This window comes from Choloepus didactylus, chromosome 1, assembly GCF_015220235.1.
Source record: "Choloepus didactylus isolate mChoDid1 chromosome 1, mChoDid1.pri, whole genome shotgun sequence".
Lineage (NCBI taxonomy): Eukaryota > Metazoa > Chordata > Mammalia > Pilosa > Megalonychidae > Choloepus > Choloepus didactylus.
In genome coordinates, this window is record NC_051307.1 from 119,592,599 (window position 1) to 119,616,948 (window position 24,350).

At 35.4% G+C, this 24,350-nt stretch overlaps 1 protein-coding gene across 6 annotated transcripts in view; it reads right to left on the minus strand.

Moving 5' to 3' along the window:
* NLGN1 (neuroligin 1) overlaps window positions 1-24,350 on the minus strand; it is a 931,345-nt gene that overhangs the window by 481,473 nt on the left and 425,522 nt on the right. For 5 of the 6 annotated variants that reach the window (XM_037840470.1, XM_037840487.1, XM_037840480.1 and 2 more), the window contains one exon: window positions 23,967-24,119. The exons of the other annotated variant lie outside the window; for it this stretch is intronic. In XM_037840470.1, coding sequence (XP_037696398.1) covers window positions 23,967-24,119 — 153 coding nt within the window. The remainder of the gene's footprint in view (window positions 1-23,966; window positions 24,120-24,350) is intronic. 6 annotated transcript variants of the gene reach the window in all.

Sequence of the window (24,350 nt, forward strand, 5' to 3'; positions counted from 1 at the left end):
CCAGAGGATCCTGGGGATTTTCTTGCCACTGCCATTGGGCAAGGGATTGCTTAACATTAAAAGTCCACAAATAAAGTAGGTGGGCTCTGGATGTGAGGCTTGTACATGCACATGGTTGTTACTCTTGACTACCTGCATCCTCTCCACCAGCCACTCTATCCATCTGCTCTGTATCCTTAGATGTGCATGTCCCATGAAGCAAAACAGTGAGTTAATTTACATGCTTATTGATGACTTAAATTTCGTATGCAGAACGCTCTGCCAGTCTTGAGGGAATTAGAAAATCCGATAAGACACGGTGTTTATTTTCTAGTTTGGGTAGCAAGGCGTCTAAGATATTAAGCAATTAATAAAGGCAACAGAAGTGAGCAGAGTTGGCTTTGTGCATGCCAAAGTGAAGGCTAGCCTGCCTATGCTATGGAAGCATGGAGATGAGAGAGATCAATCAGGCCTGGAGTAATTTATAAAAGGTAGGATGATAGCTGGGTTCTGAAGATTGGGCAAGATGGGTATGTGTGGAAAAATAAGTGGTCAGAAATGATCCTGGTAGGCAGTGAGAGGCTGGCTTGGCCAGAGTGGAGGGGTCTTGAGTAAAAATTAAGAGAAGATAAAATTTGCCAAGAAGAGGAGGAACAAACTTCAACAAACCTGGAATGGCAGGAAAAGACATGAAGGGGTGCTATATCCCATGGTTCCCATTAAGAGATGTGGGACAGAGTGAAAGCCACCTTAGTAACTCAAGATGAGCAGGTAGCAGTGATAGGAACAGAAAGAGACTAACATGAGGTATTTAGAAAAAAATGACCTGTGCCAATTAAAAATATAAAGAAAAAATGAGAAGGGCCAATATCAAATGCTAAATGATTAAGTAGCTCAAGGAAATCCTTTAGAAAGGAAAAAAGAGAGAATGAATGAGTTGGCATGAAGTCACAGTGAATTTTTAAGGCAAAACAGTGAAAGTGGGTGGAATATAAAGGATCATGATGCTAGATCTGGGGCTAGGTTGGGGAGTAATTTCTTGGTTCCTTGTTAGGGAAACATCAGAGGGAGGAAGGGACCATTTGAAAGCAAAACCAAACTAAAAAGCAAAAGCCAAGTCTTCAGGTTTCTTTGGAGCAGTGGGGGAAAACTGACCCTGGGTTTAAAAAAAAAAAAAAAAAATCAACGATTGATTAATTTATTGTAGTACATGTCTTTTCTTGGATGCAGTTAAGGAAGGGAATGGGAGAAGTCTTACAATTACCCTCTCCTTCTAGAGAACCAATATATAAGAAAAGGCAAGTGATCCTTCCCTGGGATTCTTCCCCTGTATGTTTGGTATTTCCTATTAGTTTTTGCTCATTTAATTCTGGAAGAGAACTTCTCCTGGTTATCTGTGGCTGGTCTGTTTGTTTGTTTGAGTCTCTGCATTTTCAGCACAGCTGCTTGATTTAACAATTTGTTTTGCTTCCAATTATCTTACATTTAAAAACAAATTATTTCAAAATGTTATCTGCCTTTTAATATTTAACTTTATAAATGCTTGAAAAGAAAATAATGTTAGTGTAAGAAGTACAAGGAGGCCTTTCCTGAACCTCTCAATCTACAGTTCACCTCCACAAACATCATTTTTCTTAGCACCTTGTTCTTTTTGGAAATACTACTTATCAAAATTTGTATTAAGGAAGGGGTAGTGGGAAGATGACAGAGTAGGGGGCCCCAGGACTCAGTCCTCCCACCAAAACAACTGTTAAATAGGCAAGAACTGCCTGAAACAAACATTATGGAAATCCAGAGGCCAGAAGGACACTGTACAGCATCCAGGGAAGAGCATGAAGAAGAGGCTGATAAATTATGGTTCAGAATGGTAATTTGCTTGCTCCACATAGCAGCCACCAGTGCCCACTCCTCATTCTTGCAGCAGGCTGCCACGGGGTCCAGCCCCTGGCTAGCTCACAGGTCACAGAATGGGACATAAAAATCCTCTTTGTCAAGGACAGGGGAATGGCTGATCACTGATCATGGCTTTTTATTAGCGAAATTTCAGATCACTGGGGGTACATCTCTGAGGGTGGCCATTATTTCAACCTGCCTCTGACAGGGGCAGCAGTGGTGGAGATTTAAGGATGCAGTGCTTCCTCAGGTCTGTGGGGGACAGATAGCTGAAGGGATGCATTCGCTAGTCAGTCCAGGAAAGCTCAGTTTTTGGGAGATATTGGAGAAGCTCTTGGTGCCCTTCCTGTTCCCTTTCCCAAGGCACTTTGTGGCCCCTTTCTGGGTCCCTGGCCCTTTTTCATCTGGAAAAGACTGACTTAGGAAAATCCTCCCTGGCAAGCCCCTCCTCCCAGAATTTGTCCTCCAGGCACAAGCAGCTTGATACAATGAAAGGAGTATAAGACACTATAGAGGCTGACAGCTGGGGCAAAGGTCTGCCATCTTCAGAAACCCAGGAGAGGGAGGTCTATCTCCTGGGAAACAGAGAGGACTACCAAACTCCTGTAAACAGGAGAACTCCAAAACAGCTAACAAGCAAAAGCCCAGGACAAGACAGAGACTCAGAAAGACAGGGAAAACCCTGCACAGTGCATTTGCCTTGGGCAGACTTCCTGATAAGAGGACTGAAGCTCAAGAATATCTGTTATCACAAGCTGGTTATAAAAATCAAGAAACAGATATCTCAGGGAATAAATTTCAGAGTCAACATTTTAAAATATTAAAATGTACAGTGTGCAACAAAAGAGTACAAGACAAAGAACCAGGAAATGATGGCCCATCCAAAGGAAGAGGATAAAGATCCAGAAAATACCAACAAAGAAGACCGGACTGCAGATGTACCAAACAAAGCCTTTGAAAAATGATCTTAAAAATGCTCCAGGGGATGAAGGAAAATACAGAGAAAGAACTAAAGGATACAAGGAAAACAATGAATAAGCAATATAAGAGTCTTAGTAAAAAAGACAGAATTTTAAAAAAGGAACCCAAAAGAACTACTGGCATTGAAGACCACAATAACTGAAATGAAAAATGCCCAGGAGGGATTCAAGAGCAGATTGAAGCTTGCAGAAGAAAGAATCAATGAACTTGGAGGCAAAACACTTGAAATGAGTTGGCTGAGGAGCAGAAAGAAAGAAGAAATAAAAGTGAAAATAGCCTAAGACACCTCTGGGACCTCATCAAATGTACCAATATAAGAATTATGGGAGTTCCAAAAAGAGAAGAGAGAGAGAAAAGGCAAAAGGAATAGTCAAAGAAATGATGACAGAGAACTTCCCAAACTTAGTAAAAGACATGAGTATGCACATCCGAGAAGCCCAGAGAACACCAAACAGGGTAAACATGAAGAAAAATACACCCTGTCATACATTGATCATATTGAATGCAAGAGACAAGAGGAAAGTTCTGAAAGCTGCAAGAGAAAAGCAACATATCAGTCTGAGTACCAATTTCTCATCAAAACCATAGAAATAAGAAGGCAGTGGATTGAAATACTTGAAGAGCTAGAAGAAAACAACTTCCTGCCAAGAATTTTGTATATGGAGAAAATTTCTTTCAAAAATGAGGGAGAGATTAAGATATTCTCAGATAAACAAAAGCTGAGGGAGTTCTACACTCCTAGACAGGACATATCAGCATGCAAAAGGGAGTTCTTCGGCCTGACAGGAAAGGACTATAGACAGTGGATCAAAGTGGCATAGAGAAATAAAGATCCGCAAACAAGGTAGCCGTTTTGGTAATTATAAATGCCAGTATTATTGTAGCGTATTGTTTGGAACGTGACTCCACTCCTTACCTCCTACAGTTGGTAAAATGCACATGCATTAAAAAGTACTGAAAATTTATTTTTTGGACATGCAATATACAAAGATATAAGTGGTATATATATAAGGAGGGGGAACAGCGAGGTATAGGGAAATACATATGCATGTTATTTAATTTAAGTTGGTATCAAACCAAATATGATTATTATGTATTTAGGTTGTTAAATTTTAATCCCATAGTAGTGAAAAGGAAAATGGATTAAAAAACATATGAAGACAGAAATGAGAAGGCATTCAAAATGGTACAACAGCAAAAAAAAACACATAAATATAAATTATGCATTAACAGAAGTGAAGAACAAAATAAAAAGCTCTATGACTTACAAAGGTAAATAGGAAAATGGCAGAAGAAAGTACTGAACTATTGGTAGTGACTTTAAATGTAAAAGGGCTAAATTCTCCAGTCAAAAGGCAGAGATTGGCAGAATGGATTATTAAAAAAAAAAAAAAAAAAAAAAAAGGCAGGACCCAACTATATGCTGTCTGCAAGAGATTCAACTTAAATTCAAAGACACAAGTGGGTGGAAGTGAAAGCATGAAAAAAACACACCAAGCAACTGGCAACCAAAAGAGAGCTGGGTAAGCTATATTAAGATAAGATAAAATAGACTTTAAGTCAAAAACAGTTACAAGGGACAAATATGGTCATCATATACTGATAAATGGGACAATTCAACAAGAAGATGTAACAATTACAAATATGTATTTACCTAGCTGCATAGTCTCACAATATATGGAAAAAAAAAATACTGACAGATTTAAAGGGAGAAATACATTTATAGTAGGAGACTTCAGTATATCACTTCAAATAATGGATAGAACATCCAGTCAGAAGACCTTATAACAAGCAAATACAAGACTTGAATGGTACTCTAACCAACTAGATCTAACACACATATATAGAACATTTCACCCAACAAAAACAGAACACACATTCCTCTGAAGTGCACATTTTGATAAAAAATATCAAAATCATACAATGTATATTCTCCAACAACAATGGAATGAAGTTAGAAATCAATAAAAGAAGGATAAATGAAAAATTCACAAATATGTAGAAATTAAACAACATACTCTTAAATAACCAATGGGCTAAAAAAGGAAATTAGAAGCAAAATTAGGAATATCTTGAGGTGAATGAAAATGAAAATAAAACATACCAAAATTTATGGGATGAAGCAAAGACAGTACTGAGAGGAAAATGTAAAGCTCTGAATGTTTAAATTAAAAAAGGAGAAAAACTGCAAATAAGAGACTGAAGTTCAAAACAAGAAGAACTAAAAAAAAAAAAAAAAAAGAGAAAACTAAACCAAAAGGAAGCAGAAGGAAGGAAATAACAAAGATTAGAGTGAAAATAACTGAAATAGAAAACAAAACAAAACCAAAACAATGGAGACAATCAACAATACAAAAGTTCATTATTTGAAAAGATTAATAAAATTGATAAACCTTTAACTAGACTGACAAAGAAAAAAGAGAGAAGATACAAATAGCTAAAATCAGAAATGAAATGGGGACATTACTACAGATCATGCTGAAATAAAAAGGACTGTAGAAGGATATTATGAACAACTGTATGCCAATAAATTATATAACCTAGATGAGATAGACAAATTCTTAGAAATGCACAAATAATCTACATTGATCAAGAAGAAATAGATGATCTCAACAAACCTATTACTAGAAAAGAGATTTAATCAGTAACCAAAAACCTCCCAACAAAAACAACAATAACAACAACAACAAAAAACACCCAGGACCAGATGGCTTTACAAGGGAATTCTACCAAACCTTCCAAGAAGACTTAACTCCAATTGTGCTCAAATGCTTCCAAAAAAAATTGAAAAGGTGGAAACATTCCTTAACTCATTCTATGAGGTCAACATCACCTTCATACTAAAGACAGATAAAGATACCACAAGGAAATAAAAAACTATAGAGCAATATGTCTTATGTATATAGATGTAAAAATTCTCAACAAAATACTAGAAAACCAAATCCAACTGCATATTTAAAGAATTATACACCATGATCAAATAAGATTTATCTCGGTTATGCAAGGTTGGTTCAACATAAGAAAATTAATTATTGTAATACACTACAAACACCATGAAGGAACAAAAAACCATACATGATCATTTCAGTTGATGCAAAAAAGGCATTTGACAAAATCCAGCAAACCTTATTTCTAAAAACACTTAGAACAATAGTAATAGAAGGAACCACTCAACATGATAAAGGGCATATATGAAAAGCCCAGAACTGACATCCTACTTACTGGTGACAGACTGAAAGCTTTCCCTCTAAGATCAGGAACAAGACAAGGATGCCCACTGTCACCACTGTTATTCAACATTGTACTTGAAGTGCCTGCCAGAGAAATTTGGTGGGAAAAAGAAATAAATTGCATCCAAATTGGAAAGGAAGAAATAAAACTTTCTCTATTTGCAGGTGATATGATTCTATGTAAAGAAAATCCTGAAAAAATCCACAACAAAGCTTCTAGAGCTACTAAATGAATTCAGCATATTTGCAGATTACAAAATCAACACTCAAAAATCAGTAGCATTTTTAAACACAAGCAATGAACAATCAGAGGAAGAAATCAAGAAAAAAATTCCATTCACAATAGCAACTAAAATAATCAAATATCTAAGAGTAAATCTAGCCAAAGATATAAAGGACTTGTACACAGAAAACTCCAAAACATTGCTAAAAGAAACCAAAGAAGACATAAATAAATAGAAGGACATTCTGTGTTTGTGGACTGGAAGACTAAATATAGTTAAGATGTCAATCCTACCCAAAGCAATTTATAGATTCAATGCAATTCCTATCAAAATTCCAATAATCTTCTTAGCAGACATGAAAAAGCCAATCATCAAATTTATATGGAAGGTTTAGGGGCCCTACATAGCTCAAGCCATCTTGAAAAAGACGCATGAAGTTGGAGGACTCACATTTCATGATCTGAAAATTTATTACAAAGTCACAGTAATCAAAACAGCATGGGACTGGCACAAGGACAGATATATAGACCAATGGAATTGAATTGAGAGCTCAGAAATCACCCCTCACATTTATGGCCAACTGATTTTTGACAAGGTGCCAATCAACTCAATTGGGAAGGAAGAGTCTCTTCAAAAATGGTGTTGGGAAAACTCAATCACTATTTTCAAAAAAGAAAGGAGGACCACTACCTCACACCTTATGCAAAAATCAACTCAACATGGATCAAAGACCTGAATATAAGAGCTAGAACTATGAAACTCCTAGAAAAAAAACATAAGGAAGCCTCTTCAGGACCTTGTGTTAGGCAATGGTTTCTTAGGCTTTACACCCAAAGCACAAGCAATGAAAGAAAAAATAGATAAATGGGACCTAATCAAAATTTAAAACTTCATGCTTCCAAGGACTTTATCACGAAACTAGTACAACAACATACACATTGGGAGAAAATATTTGGAAACCACATATCCAATAAAAGTTTAATATCCAGAGTATATTTAAAAATCCTTCAACTTAACAAAAAGACAAACCCAATTAAAAAATAGGCAAAAGACTGAATTCACCTCTCTCCAAAGAAGAAATACAAATGACCCAAAAACACATGAATATATGCTCAATATCATTAGCCATCAAGAAAATGCAAATCAAAATCACAATGAGATAACATTTCACACATATCATAATGGCTGCTCTTAAAAAATAAAAGGCAAATAAGTGTTGAAGAGGATTCTGAGAAATAGAAACATTCATTCATTGCTGGTAGCAGTGTAAAATGATGCAGCCACTGTGGAATACAATTTGGTGGTTCCTCAGAAAGCTAAGTATAGAACTACTATATGATCCATCAATTCCATACTAGGTATATTCCCAAAAGAATTGAAATCAGGGACTCGAACAGACATTTGTGCACTGATGTTCAAAGCGGCATTAATCACAATTGCCAAAACATGGAAGCAAACCTAATGTCCATCAACCAATGAATGGATAAACAAAATGTGTGATATACATACACTGAAATAATATTTGGCCACGAAAAAGAATAAAGTCCTCAGACACGCAACAACATACATGAACCTTGAAGACATCAGGTTGAGTAAAATAAGCCAGACACAAAAGGGAAAATATTGTATAATTTCACTGATTTGAAACAGTTAGGATAAGCAAACTCATAGAGTCAGAATCTAGAATACAGGTTACCAGGGGATGGGGTGGAGATAGCGAATGGGAAGTAAAAGCTTAAAATGTACCGCGTTCCTATTTGGAATGGTGGGAATGTTTTGGTAACGGATGGTAGTGTCAGTACCACAATATTGTGAATGTAATTAACAGCACTGATGTGTGAATGTGCTGAATGTGATTAAAGGGGAAACATTAGATTGTAACAGAATAAAAATTAAAAAAAAATCCATGGAACTACACTACACAGTGAACATTATATTAAACCATAGACTACAGTTAATAGTACAATTGTAAAAATGTGCTATAATCAATTATAACAGATGATCCACAGCAATGCAAGGTGCTAATAATAGGGTAGTATATGGGATTCCTGTATTTTATGCATGTTTCTTCTGTAAACACACAATTCTCTAATAAAGGAACAAAAATTGCATTAATAGTTTTATTTGTTTAATATCAGTTTTCCTCAATCTCTTTGATGTCCAGAGAGAAATGACTGAGGCTGACTTTTTTCAAGATTATATACACAGACCTCCAACTACCTGAAGCCTATAGTGGTAACTTAAATGCTTTTGAAATTAAATGAATCAATGAATGAATGATCTAAGAGTACCTCTGTCCTGAAAGGCAGCTAAATATCTTTATGTTTATGGTTTGGTTAGTCATTGTCCTTTCTGTTCCTAAAGTAGTTTAATTCTGGGCTAGGAGAACACCCTCACTAGGAATGAATGAAATTTTTATTCTGTATTCTGTGGTCTTATTTCAAATCACTAACGTTAAGATCTCAAGAAAAGCATAAGCTACACATCCCAACTTCCTCCCAGAATTTGCTCAAAGACTAAGATAACTAATTTTAAAAATCCCTCATTTTTAGAACAATTCAGAGCTTAAATGAGGCCATTTTTAATAGCATAGGAACATTAAGAAAAACAAATTAGGAGGCATCATAATGCAGTAACTTATTACAATCTTTTATATTATCAAGTCTCCGGAATAATACTTACAATGATTCACACTCCTTCAAAGTTGGAATTCAAAAGGGCTTTCTCCTAATGCTGGTTTGATTAATTTCTGTTTAAAAAATGGAAGGAGAATTGACCAAATCTCTGTGTTGCTATATGTATAAAAGATTCCCACTCTCACCTGAGTCAACAAAGGGTTTGCCTGGTCCCTCAATCCTCTATGGGTAAAATACCTGCCTCATTGACTAACTTCAAGCACCTCACTTTCATGAGGTACAAGCCCTACTGTTTGTATCCATAGCAGAATGTCAACTTTGGTCAAGTTTTAGGGCTGCCCAAAGCACATTTTAATGTGTAAATCCAATCATGCCACTTACCTGCTCAATGTCCTATAATTGTTTCTCATTGTTTTTTGAAGTCCTAAATCTTTATTGAGGCGTAGCATAATTTGTCTGCCTATGTTTCCAACCTTATTTAACACTGCTCACCCCTTACTCAAACATTCCAGCTGGGTTTTCTCAGCTCCTTAAGAGCTAGGCTTCTTCCTTCCTCTGGATTTCAGGCAGACTCTCTCACCTGGATGTTTGAAACTGCATCCTCCTCCTCTACTCTATGACTATGTTGGATCAACACCAATTCACCCTTCAGATCCAGTTTATATTCATTCACCAAGTATTTCCTGGGTAAATATTATCTGCCAGAGACTATAGTAAACTTTAGAGACTAGACAATAATAAAAATAAGCAATACAAATATAAATAGGAAATAATCAGTGATGATAAATTTAATGCAGAGGATTTTAAAAGGAAGATGAGATAGGAACTTATGACTTGGCTGCTCTTTTGTATTGGGTAAATATGGAAGGCCTGTCTGAGGAGATAATGCTCAAATGGCCCCACCAAGATCTGGGCCAGAGGGAACAGCAAATATAAAGTACCTAAAATGGGAATGAGTTTGGTGTGTATGAGGAACAAAAGTTAATTGGAAAAGAGAAGAGTGTTTTCAAATGAACTAAGAGATACAGGCCAGGACCTGTTCATGCAGGGTTTTGTCAGACAGGGTAGGCAGGAAGTTCCAATTTTATTTTAAGTGAATAATGGGATGCCATTGGAGGGTGTTAAGCTGAGAAGTGAGGTAGGATAATGTATGTTTTAAAAAGATAATTTGTTGGGGGTGGGGCAAGACGGTGCAGTGATGAGGTGTGGGTTGTAGTTACTCCTCTGGGGTAGTTGGTATAAAGCCAGGAACTGCATGGGCTGGACACTGCAGAGTAATTTTAGTTTGAATATACTTCATACAACACCTCAGCTGCATGGAGCAGCTGAGATCAGCAAAATCTGTAAGTTCTCGTGGCCAGGGAGCCTGTGCTCCTTCCTGCCTGGCACAATCCCGAGGGAGGAGGGGCCATCAGTGCTGGGAACCAGGAGGGAGAACTGCAGTTTCAGCACTGATTAACAAACTCAGAGACTGCTGAACAAAAACCATAGATAAACTGAGACCAGACACCAGAGAATCTGGGAGCAGTAAGCCTAGCAGAGAGGAGATAGGGATAGCAAAAACAGAAAAACAAAACAAAACAAAAAAATCCAGAGGCCTTTGGAGGTGGGTTGAACATAATACAGAGAAGCGCCAGGCTCAAACATAATCAGGCACATATACAAATCCAGGAAGCCAGGGACCTTCTGTGAAAAGCCAGTTTCTCTGCTTTCTTGATTGTTCCTTAATTGCCCTCAACTCCTTTTTTTTAGCATTTCAATAGCCCATCAGAACTTCAAGGACTGTAAGTAGTCCATACTGGGCTCTTCTTTTTCTTTTTTCTCTCTATTTATTTATTTATTTTTAAATAACAATTCTAAGAAGCCCATTACAGAAAGCCTCAAAGACTTGCAATTTGGGCCCAGGCAAGAGCAGAGCTAAGATAGCTCTGAGAGACAAAGCAATAAGTCTAGTGACAGAGAAAATTTGCTAAAAACCATAACTTCCCAAGAAAAGGGGGGTGTGGCCCAGCTCCAGTGGCAGATCTCCTTCTGGGAACTGAAACCCCAAGGGCTGGAATTCAGAAACCAGCTTTAGTCAGTCACACTCCCAACAGGGTCAGGATCACCAGGAGAACTAAAGGCACTGTACATCCTTACACTGGTGGGGTAGCTGTGGGCTTGCAAGCACCACCTGCAGGACAACATAGGAAAAACACAGAGTCTAAAGGCCTCAAAGGAGGATCTCATTCTCAAGGAAACGCCATACCCTCCTCCTGAGACCTGGGCCTCTCTGGACTGGAAAAATCTGACCGGTGTTGACCATATCTGAGGAAACTCTTACACAAAAAAGCAACATAGAGACAGGACAAGAAACAGGAAAACAAGAGATGAAAATCTCTGATCAACTAAATAGAACCTAAGTTAGAGGCCTAGAATAAGCTGAACTAAACACCAGAGGTTAGAGAACAAAGCCAACCAACAAGAAAACCCTAGGTAAAGAGAGAAAATGAGCTCCAGAATAAACTAATCAAGAAAGTCAGATGCCTATACAGCTCAAGATAATGGGCCATACTAGGAAACATGAATATATGGACCAGCCAAATGAAAAAACTAATAGTTCAACTGAGATACAGGAATTAAGGCAACTAATGTTAAATCAACTCAATGAATTGAAGGAAAAACTAATTAAAGACGTTCGAACAAATCTCCTAAATTAATTCAAAAATCAAATCAATGAACCAAGGGAAGAAATTGCAAAAGAGATGAAGGATATAAGGAAGCCACTGGATGACTATAAAGAAGAATTCATAAACTTGAAAAAGCAAATGGCAGAACTTATGGGAATGAAGGGCATAATGGAGGAGATGAAAAAGACAAAAGAGGGATACAACAGTAGATTTGAACAGGCAGAAGAAAGGATCAGTGAATTGGAAGACCAGACATCTGAATTCATACACACAAAAGAACAGACGGTGAAAAGAATGGAAAAATATGAGCAGGGTCTTAGGGAGCTGAGTGACAACATGAAGTGCACTAATATACATGTATGGGCATCCCAGAGGGAGAAGAGAGGGGAAAGGGGGCAGAAAGAATAGTAGAAGAAATAATCACAGAAAATTTCCCAAATCTTATGAAAGACAGAAAATTATAGATTCAAGAATTACAGTGCACCCCAAACAGAATAGACCCCAATAGACCTACTCCAAGACACTTACTGATCAGATTGTCCAATGTCAAAGACAAAGAGAGAATTCTGAAAGCAGCAAGAGAAAAGCAATCCATCACATGCAAGGGGAGGTCAATAAGACTATGTATAGATTTCTCCACAGAAACCATGGAGGCGAGAAGATAGTGGTATAACATAGTTAAGATATTGAAAGAGAAGAACCGCCAACTAAGAATTCTATATGCAGCAAAACTGTCCTTCAAAAATTAGGGAGAGATTAAAATATTTTCAGAAAAGCAGAAACTGAGAGAATTTGTGAATAAGAAGGGAGCTACAGAAATACTAAAGGGAGTGCTACAGGTTGACAGGAAAAGACAGGAGAGGTTTGGAGAAGAGTGTAGAAATGAAGATTATCATGAAGGATAAAAACAGAGAGAGGGAAAAAATAAGACATGACAAATAAAATCCCAAAGACAAAATGGTAGAAGAAAGTACTTCCCTTATAGTACTAACACTAAATGTTAATGGATTAAACTCCCCCAAGAAAAGACACAGACTGGAAGAATGGATTAAAAAACAGGACCCATCAATACGCTGTCTACAAGAAACTCACTTTAGACACAAGGACAAAAATAAGCTGAAAGTGAAAGGCTGGAAAAAGATATTTCATGCAAACAGCAACCAGAAAAAAGTGGGAGTAGCTATATTAATATCAGACAAAGTAGACTTCAAAAGTAAAACAACTAAAAGGGACAAGAAGGACACTATGTGTTAATAAAAGTGTCAATTCATCAAGAAAATATAACAATAATAAATATTTATGCACTAAGCCAGAGTGCCCCAAAATTCATGAGGCAAACACTGAGAACATGAAAAAAGTAGATAACTCCACAATAATAGTTGGAGAATTCAATACACTGCTCTCATCAGTGGATAGAACATTTAGACAGAGGATCAATAAGGAAAGGAAGATGTTGAATTGTATGATAAACAAAGTAGACTTGACAGACATTTATAGAACACTACACCCCACAACAGCAGGATACACATTTTTCTCAAGTGCTCATGTAACATTCTCTAAGACAGACCACATGTTGGGTCACAAAGCAAGTCTCAAGAAATTCAAAAGTATCGATATTATAAAAAACACTTTCTCAGATCATAACTGAATGAAGTTGGAAATAAATAACAGGCAGAAGATTGTAAAATTCACAAATATATGGAGAATAAACAACACATTCTTAGAAAAACAGTGGTTAAAGGAAGAAATTACAAAAGAAATTAGTAAATACCTTGAGGCAAATGACAATGAAAACACAATATATCAAAACCTATGGGATGCAACAAAGGCAGTGCTCAGAGGGAAATTTATTGCCCTAAATGCCTATATTAAAAGAGAAGAGAGAGCAAAAATTGAGGAACTAACTGCCCACCTGGAGGAACAAGAGAAAGAACAGCAAACCAACCCCAAAGCAAACAGAAGGAAAGAAATAACAAAGATTAAAGCAGAAATAAATTAAACAGAGAACAGGAAAACAATAGAGAGAATCAACAAAACCAGAAGTTTTCTGAAGAGGAAATAAAAAAGGCTCAAAAACATGAAAAAATGCTCAACTTCACTGGCTATTAGGGAAATGCAAATCAAAACCACAATGAGATATCATCTCACGCCTACCAAATTGGCCATTGTCCAAAAAACAGAAAATTGCAAGTGGAGAGGATGTGGAGGATGAAGCACATTTATTCATTGCTGGTGGAAATGTAGAATGGTGCAACTACTCTGAAAGACAGTGTGAGGTTCCTGGGGAAGCTAAGTATATATTTGCCATATGACCCAGCTATTCTCAAAGGAATTGAAAGTTAAGACACAAATGGACATTTGTAAACCGATGTTTACTGTGGCATTATTCATGATTGCCAAGAGATGGAAGCAGCCCAAATGTCCATCAATGGATGACGGGACAAACAAAGTGTGGTATATACACATGATGGAATATTATGCAGCTGTAAGACAGAACAAAGACATGGAACATATAATTACATGGATGAACCTTGAAGACATTATGTTGAGTGAAGTTAGTCAGAAACAGAAGGACAAATACTGTACGGTCTCACTAATATGAAATAACATTAATGAGTAAACTTTGAGAGTTAAAAGCTGATAACACAGGCTACCAGGAGATAGAAAGAGGGTAGAGATCAGGCATTTGATGTTGAAGAACTACAGAATGTTCAGCAGGATTGATTGTATAGATCCAGAAATAGATAGCATAATACTGTGTGATGGTAGCACAATATTTTAAGTACACTGAACAAAGATGTCTGTGAGTAAAGCTGAAAGAGGTGGGATAGGGGAATGTATGACACCAGAGGTAAAGACAGATGATGAAGACTGGAACTGTATAACTTGGCAAAAACTGGAGTGGCCAATGACTGTTACTATATGTAAAATACAAAACTGTTCTCACATGTGGGAGAGCAAATGAATGTCAACCATGCAGAGTTTTGAAAAAGGGATGGCATTTGGGAAAAAAACATAATCAAAGCAAACTGGAGTCTATGGTCAATAGTAACATTGTAATATACTTCCCTTAAATGTAACAAAGGCAATATACCAAAGTTAAATGTGTATGAGAAGGGGATATAAGGGAGGGATATGGGATTCTTGGTAGTGGTGCTGTTTTTTGTCCTTACTATTATATTACATTGCATGACATTTTATTTTTCTTTTTATTATCTTTTTTTGTTATTCACCAAAAAAAAAAATTCTTTCTTACAGTAATCAATATGTTCAAGTGCTGTGGTGATAAATGTACAGCTATATGATGATACTGTGAACAATTGATTATACACTGTGGATAATTGCATGGTATGTGAATATATCTCTATAAATTGTAGGAAAAAATATAAATGAGGTAAAAGTGCTGGAGAAAACATGGAGAGAGGGATGTACCTATTTACTGTTGAGGAGGCAGAATGGTGTAGCCTTTCTGGATGTCAGCGTGGTGGTTCCACAAGAAGCTAAGTATGTGGGGGTCATAAGGTCCTGCAACCTCATTATGTGGTATGTATTTGGAAGATCTGAGAGCAGAGACATGAATGGACATTTGTATACTGGTGTTTGTCGAGGCAGTATTCATGATTTGCAATGGGTGGAGGTGGCCTAAAGGTACACTGACTGAGGAGCAGAATAGTGAACTATGGTGTATGCATACAATGGAATATTGAGCAACTATGAGAAGGAGTGAAGTTGTGAGATAAGCAACAAGGTGAATGGATCCTGTACTGTAGACAGCATTTTGAGTGAAGTAAGCCAGAAACAAAGGCAAACACTATAATGCCTCACCAATATGGACTAACTACAATGTGTAAACTCGGAATTGAATCTTAGAGCACAGCCTAACAGGGAAATGACTGTTGTAATGGTCCCTAGATTGTAAGCTCTTACAGCAGTCAAATCCATTCCTGAATTGTAATGGCTATCTCCAAACTCTGAGATGTTGATCCCTTTGTGTATAACCTGAATGGTCTCTGGAACATTTGGTATCTGTGTGACACCTGAAACTCAGAGCTAGAGCTTGGCAGATATGAATGTCAGTACTAACACATACAGCAACTTAAAAAAATAAAAAAGCTGAAAAAGAGCCCAGACTTCAATTAGAGATATGAATGAAGCAGATCTGGTTAGGACTAGGGCAAATCAGGCCAAAGGGGAACGGTTGAAACTGACTGTGTGTTAAAATTTCAACTTCCATATGAGACCAAGATGTTTATTTGGCATAGAATCTATATTTTCTAAACAATATAACTTCTACAGTCAGTTTATTCAAACACCACAATTACATGGAACTTTGAGTAGCAAGTGAGATATGGTAGGTCTGTATAAGTTAGAGTGAAATAGCAACACATCCTAAAGTAATTTGTGCAGAGAATAAAAATATATATGTGGACCCCTCCACCCTGCCCCAAGGAGCTGGGGGAGAATGCAGAGTTGTTGGACTTCCTCACCTGGATTGTTACTGATGTTCTCACAAACACTGGGGACTGTCGGCTTGATATGTCGAGCCCTCTGTCTTGGGGCTTGACCATATGAAGCTTGTTACTGCAAAGGAGAGGCTAAACCTGCTTATAATTGTGCCTAAGTGTTTCCCCCTGAGTGCCTCTTTGCTGCTCAGATGTGGCCCTCTCTCTCTAACTAAGCCACCTCGGCAGGTGATTTCACTGCCCTCCCCGCTACATGGGACCTGACTCCCAGGGTTGTAATCTCCTTGGCAATGCAGGATATGACTCCCAGGAATGCATCTGGACCTGGCATCGTGGAATTGAGAACATCTTCTTGACCAAAAAGTAGATGCCAAATGAAAGGAAATAAAGCTTCAGTGGCTGAGAGATTTCAAATGGAGTCGAGAGGTCACTCTGGTGGACATTCTTATGCACTACATAGATAACACTTTTTAGGTTTTAATGTATTGGAATAGCTAGAAGTAAATACCTGAAACTATCAAACTCCAACCCAGTAGCCTTGACTCTTGAAGATGATTGCATAACAATGTAGCTTACAAGGGGTGACTGTGATTGTGAAAACCTTGTGGATCACACTCCCTTTATCCAGTGTATGGATGGATGAGTAGAAAAATGGGGACAAAAACTAAATGAAAAATAGGGCTGGATGATGGGGGAGATGATTTGGGTGTTCTTTTTTACTTTTATTTTTTATTCTTATTCTGATTCTTTCTGGTGTAAGAAAAATGTTCAAAAATAGATTGAGGTGATGAATGCATAACTATATGATGGTACTGTGAACAGTCGATTCTACACCATGGATGATTGTATGGTATGTGAATATATCTCAATAAAGTTGAATTTAAAAGATATAGGAAAGAAAAAAAAAAGATAACATGCTTTTGCTGTGTGGAGAATGGATTACATAGTTAGTGACCAAGAGAAAAAAAGGGAGATGGTTTAAGAGGTTCAGGAGGCTTGGATTAGTTTGGAAAAGAGGGAAATGGAAAGAAGGCAGAACCAGAATATATTTTGGAATAATTCAGTGAGAGAAGCTGTTGAACTGGATGTTGGGCATAAAGGAGAGAGACAAATAAATGAAAATCTAGAGTTTTATTGATCATCTAGATGAATGGCCACGTCAATACCATCTGTACAGTTCTGCATTTAAGAGAAGCCTCCCTGGATTAGAATCTTGACTCTACCATTTAAGTGCTGTTTGACATGTATGACTATGAATGTTAGCCTCTCTACTCATTTGTTTCTGCATTTATAAAATGGGGAAAATAATAATCCTACCTCATAGGGTTGTTGTGAGAATTTAATAAGTTAACCTATGTTCAGTGCTTAGAACAGCTTTTGGAATATGATAAGTACTAAATTAATGTGGCTATTATTGGTGTTGCAATTATTATGATGTGGATGTGAAAAAAAAATTAAGGAAGTCTGAGAGTGAAAATCAACATATTTTAGCCGTGTTACATTTGATAATTCCCTAGACATCCAAATGGATATATCTGTAGGCAGAAGTATACACAAGTCTAGAATTGTGAGAAATGGTCACTTCTTTGAAGATACAGTCTTGGAAGTTACTTCCATAGAGATGGTATTTAGAGTTATGTGTGAAGTCTCATAGGGAGATATTTTAGAAAGAGAAGGGAAAGGAACCAAATTTCTGCTTAATGGCACTCAAAAATTTAGAGGTCAGGTTAGGAAAGAAGGAGTAGACAGTGAGGTAGGAGAAAATCCAAGGGTGATGCCAGAAAAAACATGCCAAGAAGGGATTAACTAACTGAACCCTATGCTATGGAGAGATCAAGTAAGATATGAACCAATGGAATTGACAATCTGGAGGTCCTTGGGAATCTTGACAAGGGCTTTCTCAGTAGAGTAAAAGGAATGGAAACTTGAAACTCATCTCAAGAAAACCTTCTTTGAATCTCTGGAGTAGATTAGCATCTTCTGTCATTGCATTTGCCATTTCCGTAGCACTTACTATATAGGTAATTGTAAGAAAGCCAACTTAGCATTGAATCTATCTAAATATATAATTTTTGTCATTGTTAATTTGTTTTCTATCTTCCTACATACCTAGTAATTCACTGGATGGCAGGGAAAAAGTCTGTCCTTGTTTTTCACAAAGTCTCCCCTAAGTAGCAGAATATCTGAAATCTAATATTTTTCAATTTATATTGTGTGATTGAATGGTTGAATGAATAAATGAATGAATGAACCTACATGACTGTACCTAGGACGTATCTTTTTTTTCTTTTCACTTTCAACCATGTTACCTGACATGCTTCGTTTCAGATTATTTCTAAGATTTTGGCATAACTAAATAGTTGTTTTTATGGCAAGAGACCTAAAATCATTTTGGAGGAAGTGGGTAGAATGAAACTGATGAAGAGATAGTTATCTATCTAAAGTGTGTGTGCGTGTGTGTGTGTGTGTGTGTGTGTGTGTTTTCCCAAAGAACAAGATCTCTGCCCCAAGAGTTCACATTAGCACTCAATCTAAAACTGATTACCATCCAGCCCTTATTAAAACCCAGTTGACACAACTGATATTTGAGAGAGGAAATCTATGGAACAAGTTAACCATTCCTTACTTCATATTGTTTTTTAGCTCTATCCTATTATATGTGAAATCGCCAAATATCTTACCTTCATTGCATTTGTTTAGCTCTTTGCTAGAAAAGACACTATAAAAGTTATGGGCATTTACTATGTCCTTGGCTTTTGCAGAGGGTTAATATAAATAATCATATACTGAGAATATTTCTGCCTCTTCTAATAATATGAAAGACACTATCACATGATCCTTTTCTGTTCAGAATTTCAAATGACATATATGATAAAGTTCTCTGTAGTAAAGTATAAGGAAAAGTTGATATATGTATTTTTTTCTGATTAATGTGTATGTTTCCTTTATCTGATAATGAGAAATATGAAATGTAATTTATTATCCTTTTTACCTTGCTTCTAGGAAATTCAATTCAGATACACATTTATGGTCAATTAAATACCTATTTATGGCCTAAGTTTCTGTATCTTTTCTCTATGTTATATGCATTCCTACTGTAACATAATTTTAGCAACCTAATTATCTAGGTTTTTTGTCACAAATTACCTCTACTTTTCCAAAGTTGAAGAATATGATCAATTAAAAATAAAAAGAAAGAATGTCTTTCTTCCCTTCAGTTAATCCCAGGTATAATCCACTCTTCATGGTCATGCTTAATTGTTGATTCCTCAAGGACAGACTTAGTCTCTGTCCTTTTACCTCCCAAGAACACATCTGCTTGCATAATAGGATTGTATCATCTTAACAGAACTTAATATTTTATTATCTATTACTTTCAAATATAAAGTCACATTTGAGATTAATATTTAGTATTTAGAGCCAGATAGAAACAAAACAAAAGCAACAAACAAGAATAACAACAAAACTTTGTACCACTTCAGGAATTAATATGTTTTCTTTTTAAATTATGAGTATTACATAGGCTTTAACAGATCTCCTTGCTGTTAGGCTGCTCAGACTCAAATTCTATGCCATCTGCCATTTTTGTTGTTCTAATTTTTTTTTTAATATTTCATCAAGCCACTCAATAGTCATCAATAAGTAAATAAACAAATATTATTTAAAAATATAAAGTAGAATATCAATTATAATTCTCTACTGAGTATTTCTATTACCACTCAATTAGACTGGAAACTTTTTAAAGATCAGAGCTCCATAATCCTTAATTTTTATCCCTCAGAGATGTTATATATTACTGGAAATAAATTATTATATATTTGATGACTGATCACACCAATATTATATTTACCTCTGTAACTTATCTGATAATTCTTGCAGCATTATTGCATAGACAATTTAGTTATAATAATCAACAATATCATTAACAATGTCTAATAGAATAAAAATAAATCCAGGTCCTTATTAACATTGATAGGGCAGCAAAGTTAACAAAACGTATTCTGTTTTAAATGATTTAGCTCTACATGACATTATAAAGTAGACTAAATGTAATTCTCTAAATACAGGTAGGTTGGCTAGCACTTCAAGTTATTTTCCATTGAAGGGTGATGTAGATATTACATTATTAACTAAAATATTTAATTAGACCCTTTCCCCAAAATTTGCTATATTTCCAGATAGATACCAGGTCTTCTGAAATCCTTAAAACAATTTTTTCAAAGTAAATCATGAGCTGGAATTATAAATTGCATAATTGCCTCCGACATATCCATAGTAAGATAGAAGCAACTTAATACATTTTCATCAGGTAATATTCCTATGTTTGCCTAACTTAGATCTTCAATGTGGTACTAAAATTTTTCTTTGTCTCTAAAATTAGCTTTAAAATTTATTCTAAATTTAGAGAGGTATTTGAAACACATTTTTAACACTGAATTACTTGATGCATTTTTTTCTTTTTTGAGATTTGAAAATATATTATCATGTGAATAGTTTACATTTTTAAAAATGTTTATTGCACAATATCTCATCCTAATATGTGAACAATTTTTTTCAGATCCCCTTCCAATTCTTGTTCATATACAGACATACTTTTACCCTAGGTAAAATCATAACATAGCATTTAATATTGGCTATTTTCCTTTCTTAAGAACACATCACCAAAATATTTGTTGATAGTCTCCAACGACAATTTTATTGACTATATCCTTGAGTATTTAAAAAGTGCATTTATTAAATAATTATTTTGAAAACAATTTTAAAGGGCTATATAAAGGTATTTTAAATAACAGAGGACAAAGAAAGTAAATAATTTATGTCAAAACTGGCTGAGGACAAAGAATGTATATAATCACAAGTGAAAGAAAGTCTAAACATTTAGTGTATGAGAAGTGTGAGACAAGGTTACAGAGAGTTCTAAGATGAACCTGTGGACATGAGTCTAACAGATACAATCTTGTATCCCCTTGCCTCTTTTCTACCTAACAGTCTTCGTATTACCACTAATAGCATTTCCATGGGAAAACAAAACACAACAAAATAAAGCATAGTAACAGTGATAGCCTGTCCAACCACTGTAGAGGAAACCACAGAAGGGACCTGGTCCTATCTGACCCATTACTAGCTTCCTTAGAGCAGTGCTATCAGAGAAGTGTTTTTTTCTTCTATGCCATTTGTACTTCATAATGAAAAAATACTTTTAGCATGAAATGCTTTAAACTGGAACCGTGGCCATTAGATAACTGTATGAATGTTACGATGGAATCATTAATTTATTAATGAATTAAATCACTGATTCATTGTTAATGCTAGATTGAAAAAAAAAACAACCAATCACATAATATTTCCACCCTGGGATGAAAAATTCAAATCAGCACTAATTATGTTACTTGTTTCAGACATCCTGATTTTTTAAGGTCTGCCAATCATCTGAGAACAACAGTCTTATAATTAAGTTGTAAGATGGACCCCAAAATTCATTTCCTTCATACCAAATACCCAGCTTAAAATACAGCTCAGGATTTCCTCTGATTTGGCATCAAATCTTATCTTCTATCTAATTCCCAACATTCTTCTAAGTGCAAACAAAACACACCCAAGAAACCTCAGCTTTACCTTGTTATTGCCAGGCAAACTAACAACAGAAAAAGCTCTATAGTCTTTACTGTTGTAGTTCTTTTCAGATGAACTATTGGTCTAGTGTGATGCACTGTACATGAATGTGTACTGAAAAAAAATTCTGATCTTTCTTTTTTCATGAATAATTTCAATTAAATAAATTTTTCAGAAGGCTCAACACATATTTTAGAAAGAAAGTGACCAGAATACAACCATTCTAGAACTAATGTCCTAAGATGGGCCTAAAATTCTTTCATTAACACTGTTTTACACTTTGTCATATTGAGAGATTTATACAGAACAAGCCTTGGGTTGCTTATTAGTGTATGATGTGTTTAAGAGGAATACAGAAAACTAATAAAGGATTAATTGCTAGATTACAGTAGAACTAGACCAAGAATTTAAACTGGGAAAATCATCAGTCCTCAGTGCTGTTTGCCTTTATAAGAAATCCTTACTTTATGTGAATACAACCAATGACAGAAAGAAGTAACACAGGTGTCGTCAAAATCTATCTCTGTCTATGTATCTATCTATCTATGTATCTATCTATCTATCTATCTATCTAAATGTATGTTCAAGTTCTCACAAACACTATTATCAGAATTTGGCATTTAATTTATCAGTAAACTGATCATCAGCATCAGGATTTTCAACTTGAGAAATTCAGATATATATGAGTATAATAATAAAAAGAACTGAGCTATAAACATCACTATAATTAATTAAAGGAATAAAAGATATTGAAGATATTCATATTAAAAACCTATCATAAGAAGCAAATGACAACAGTGACATATGTAATAATTATTATAGACGCTCTTTCATAAGTTACCTAATATACAGAGTTTTCACTGGTGGGAAGACAATCATTCCTGTCCACTGAAATTTTAAGAACACCTGAAGCACTGCAAGATCAGACCCTACGGGGACACAGTGTATACCTGAACAAAGCTACAGAATTACTTTACACTTACTGAAACTCTATGTACATTAGTGACATATGCTAAATATAGTACATCTACGTTATTATCCACCATTACTCAAAATTTCAAAATAGCAAACTTTAGAAAAAGATCAAGATAAAGCCTTTGCATTGCTAAACTTTCCCCTCCACCAAGACATATAAACTTTCTTGACAAAAATTATTCTATCCTTTTTAAAATATTTTTAAATTAGCATAAGTTTAGGATTATGATGACACAGGAGTTAGAATAATAATAACTGAAATTGAAGAGGAAAAAAATCTATGCTTCCCAATGTAGTTAAAATACATAATATAAATTATTTAAAAGAGAATATACTTCAATTTCCTTTTCAAAATATTTTAAAGAATTAGAGAGTGAGGTATCCCTTTGCCCCCGAATAATGTTATAAATGGTGTTTCTTTAAATATGTAGGATGGATAAGACTTTGAGGACAATTAGGATTAAAAAATAAAATATTTTGTGATGAACTGTACTCTTTTAGCAAAAATACCACAGATAAAGGTGTTTTATAACAAATGAAACTATACATGTAAATAACAAGTTTACCTTTTAAAAATTGGTTACTTCATAAAATAATAGGTGTATGTCAGTGGACCTAAGTCATTTTGTGAAAATTTCTTTATATTACAGTTAAAATTATAGATATCCACTTAGTGTTTCACACTTGTTTAGAAAAGAGTACACATTTTTGAATTGAACTTGTTGTCACTTTTAGAAATCAATGCATGTTTTCAATATTAAATAATCAAATTGCATCAGTCAAAACAGTTCTAATTTTTATTGGACCAAATTAAAAAAACAAAAACAAATTTTACCATAAAGACAACCAAACAGTTTCCCAAAGTCAGTGCATATACATATTCTTGAAGTGAACATACACATGTTTCTAAGCCCACTGCAACCTCAATAAATTTTTATAGCACTGTAAAAACGAAAAGTAGAACAAGGGAAAATGTGTCCAAAAATTAACTCTCCTTTATTAAGGCCCTGCCATTGCCTTCTACAATTCTATAAAGCCAAAACAGGAACAACATTCCTCAACAATTGAATAGTTTCATTTCCTTTTAGTTACAAATCTTAAAACCAACTCTAGCTACCCTTTGTGAAGTAATTTGTAAGCATTTACGGAATTCACTGAAAATATCACAAAGTTTTGCTTCAACAGTTGCCAACAAAGTTAACAAGCATAGAACAACGATAGAAACAAAGCAAAACAAAACAAGTCAAAACAAAACTATCACATACTTCATGGGTTAATGGTGAAAAAAAGAGAGACTTCTTACCAAGTACACCAAGTCGATAGTTGACTGTGATGACTATCACATTGCCATAACTTGCCAAGACACTCCCATCATATAAATTTCCAGTACCTTCCATATAGGAGCCACCGTGGATATACACCATCACTGGTTTGGGTCCCCCACTGTCCCGTATATCTGAAAAACAAATGATTGGCAATTGTTCTTATCCTCAAAAAGTATACTAAAGAAGCAGAGAATACATTTTCCATTGTGGAGATAAGAGTGCATAGATTTAATATAGATCTTTAAATTGCTACTTTTGTTAAAGTGTTTCTTAAGCAACTCGTATGAAGCGCTTTTTGGAAAAAAACAATAGGCATCCATTGTTTTCAATCTAACATTTTATTTATTTGTTTGGTGGGTATA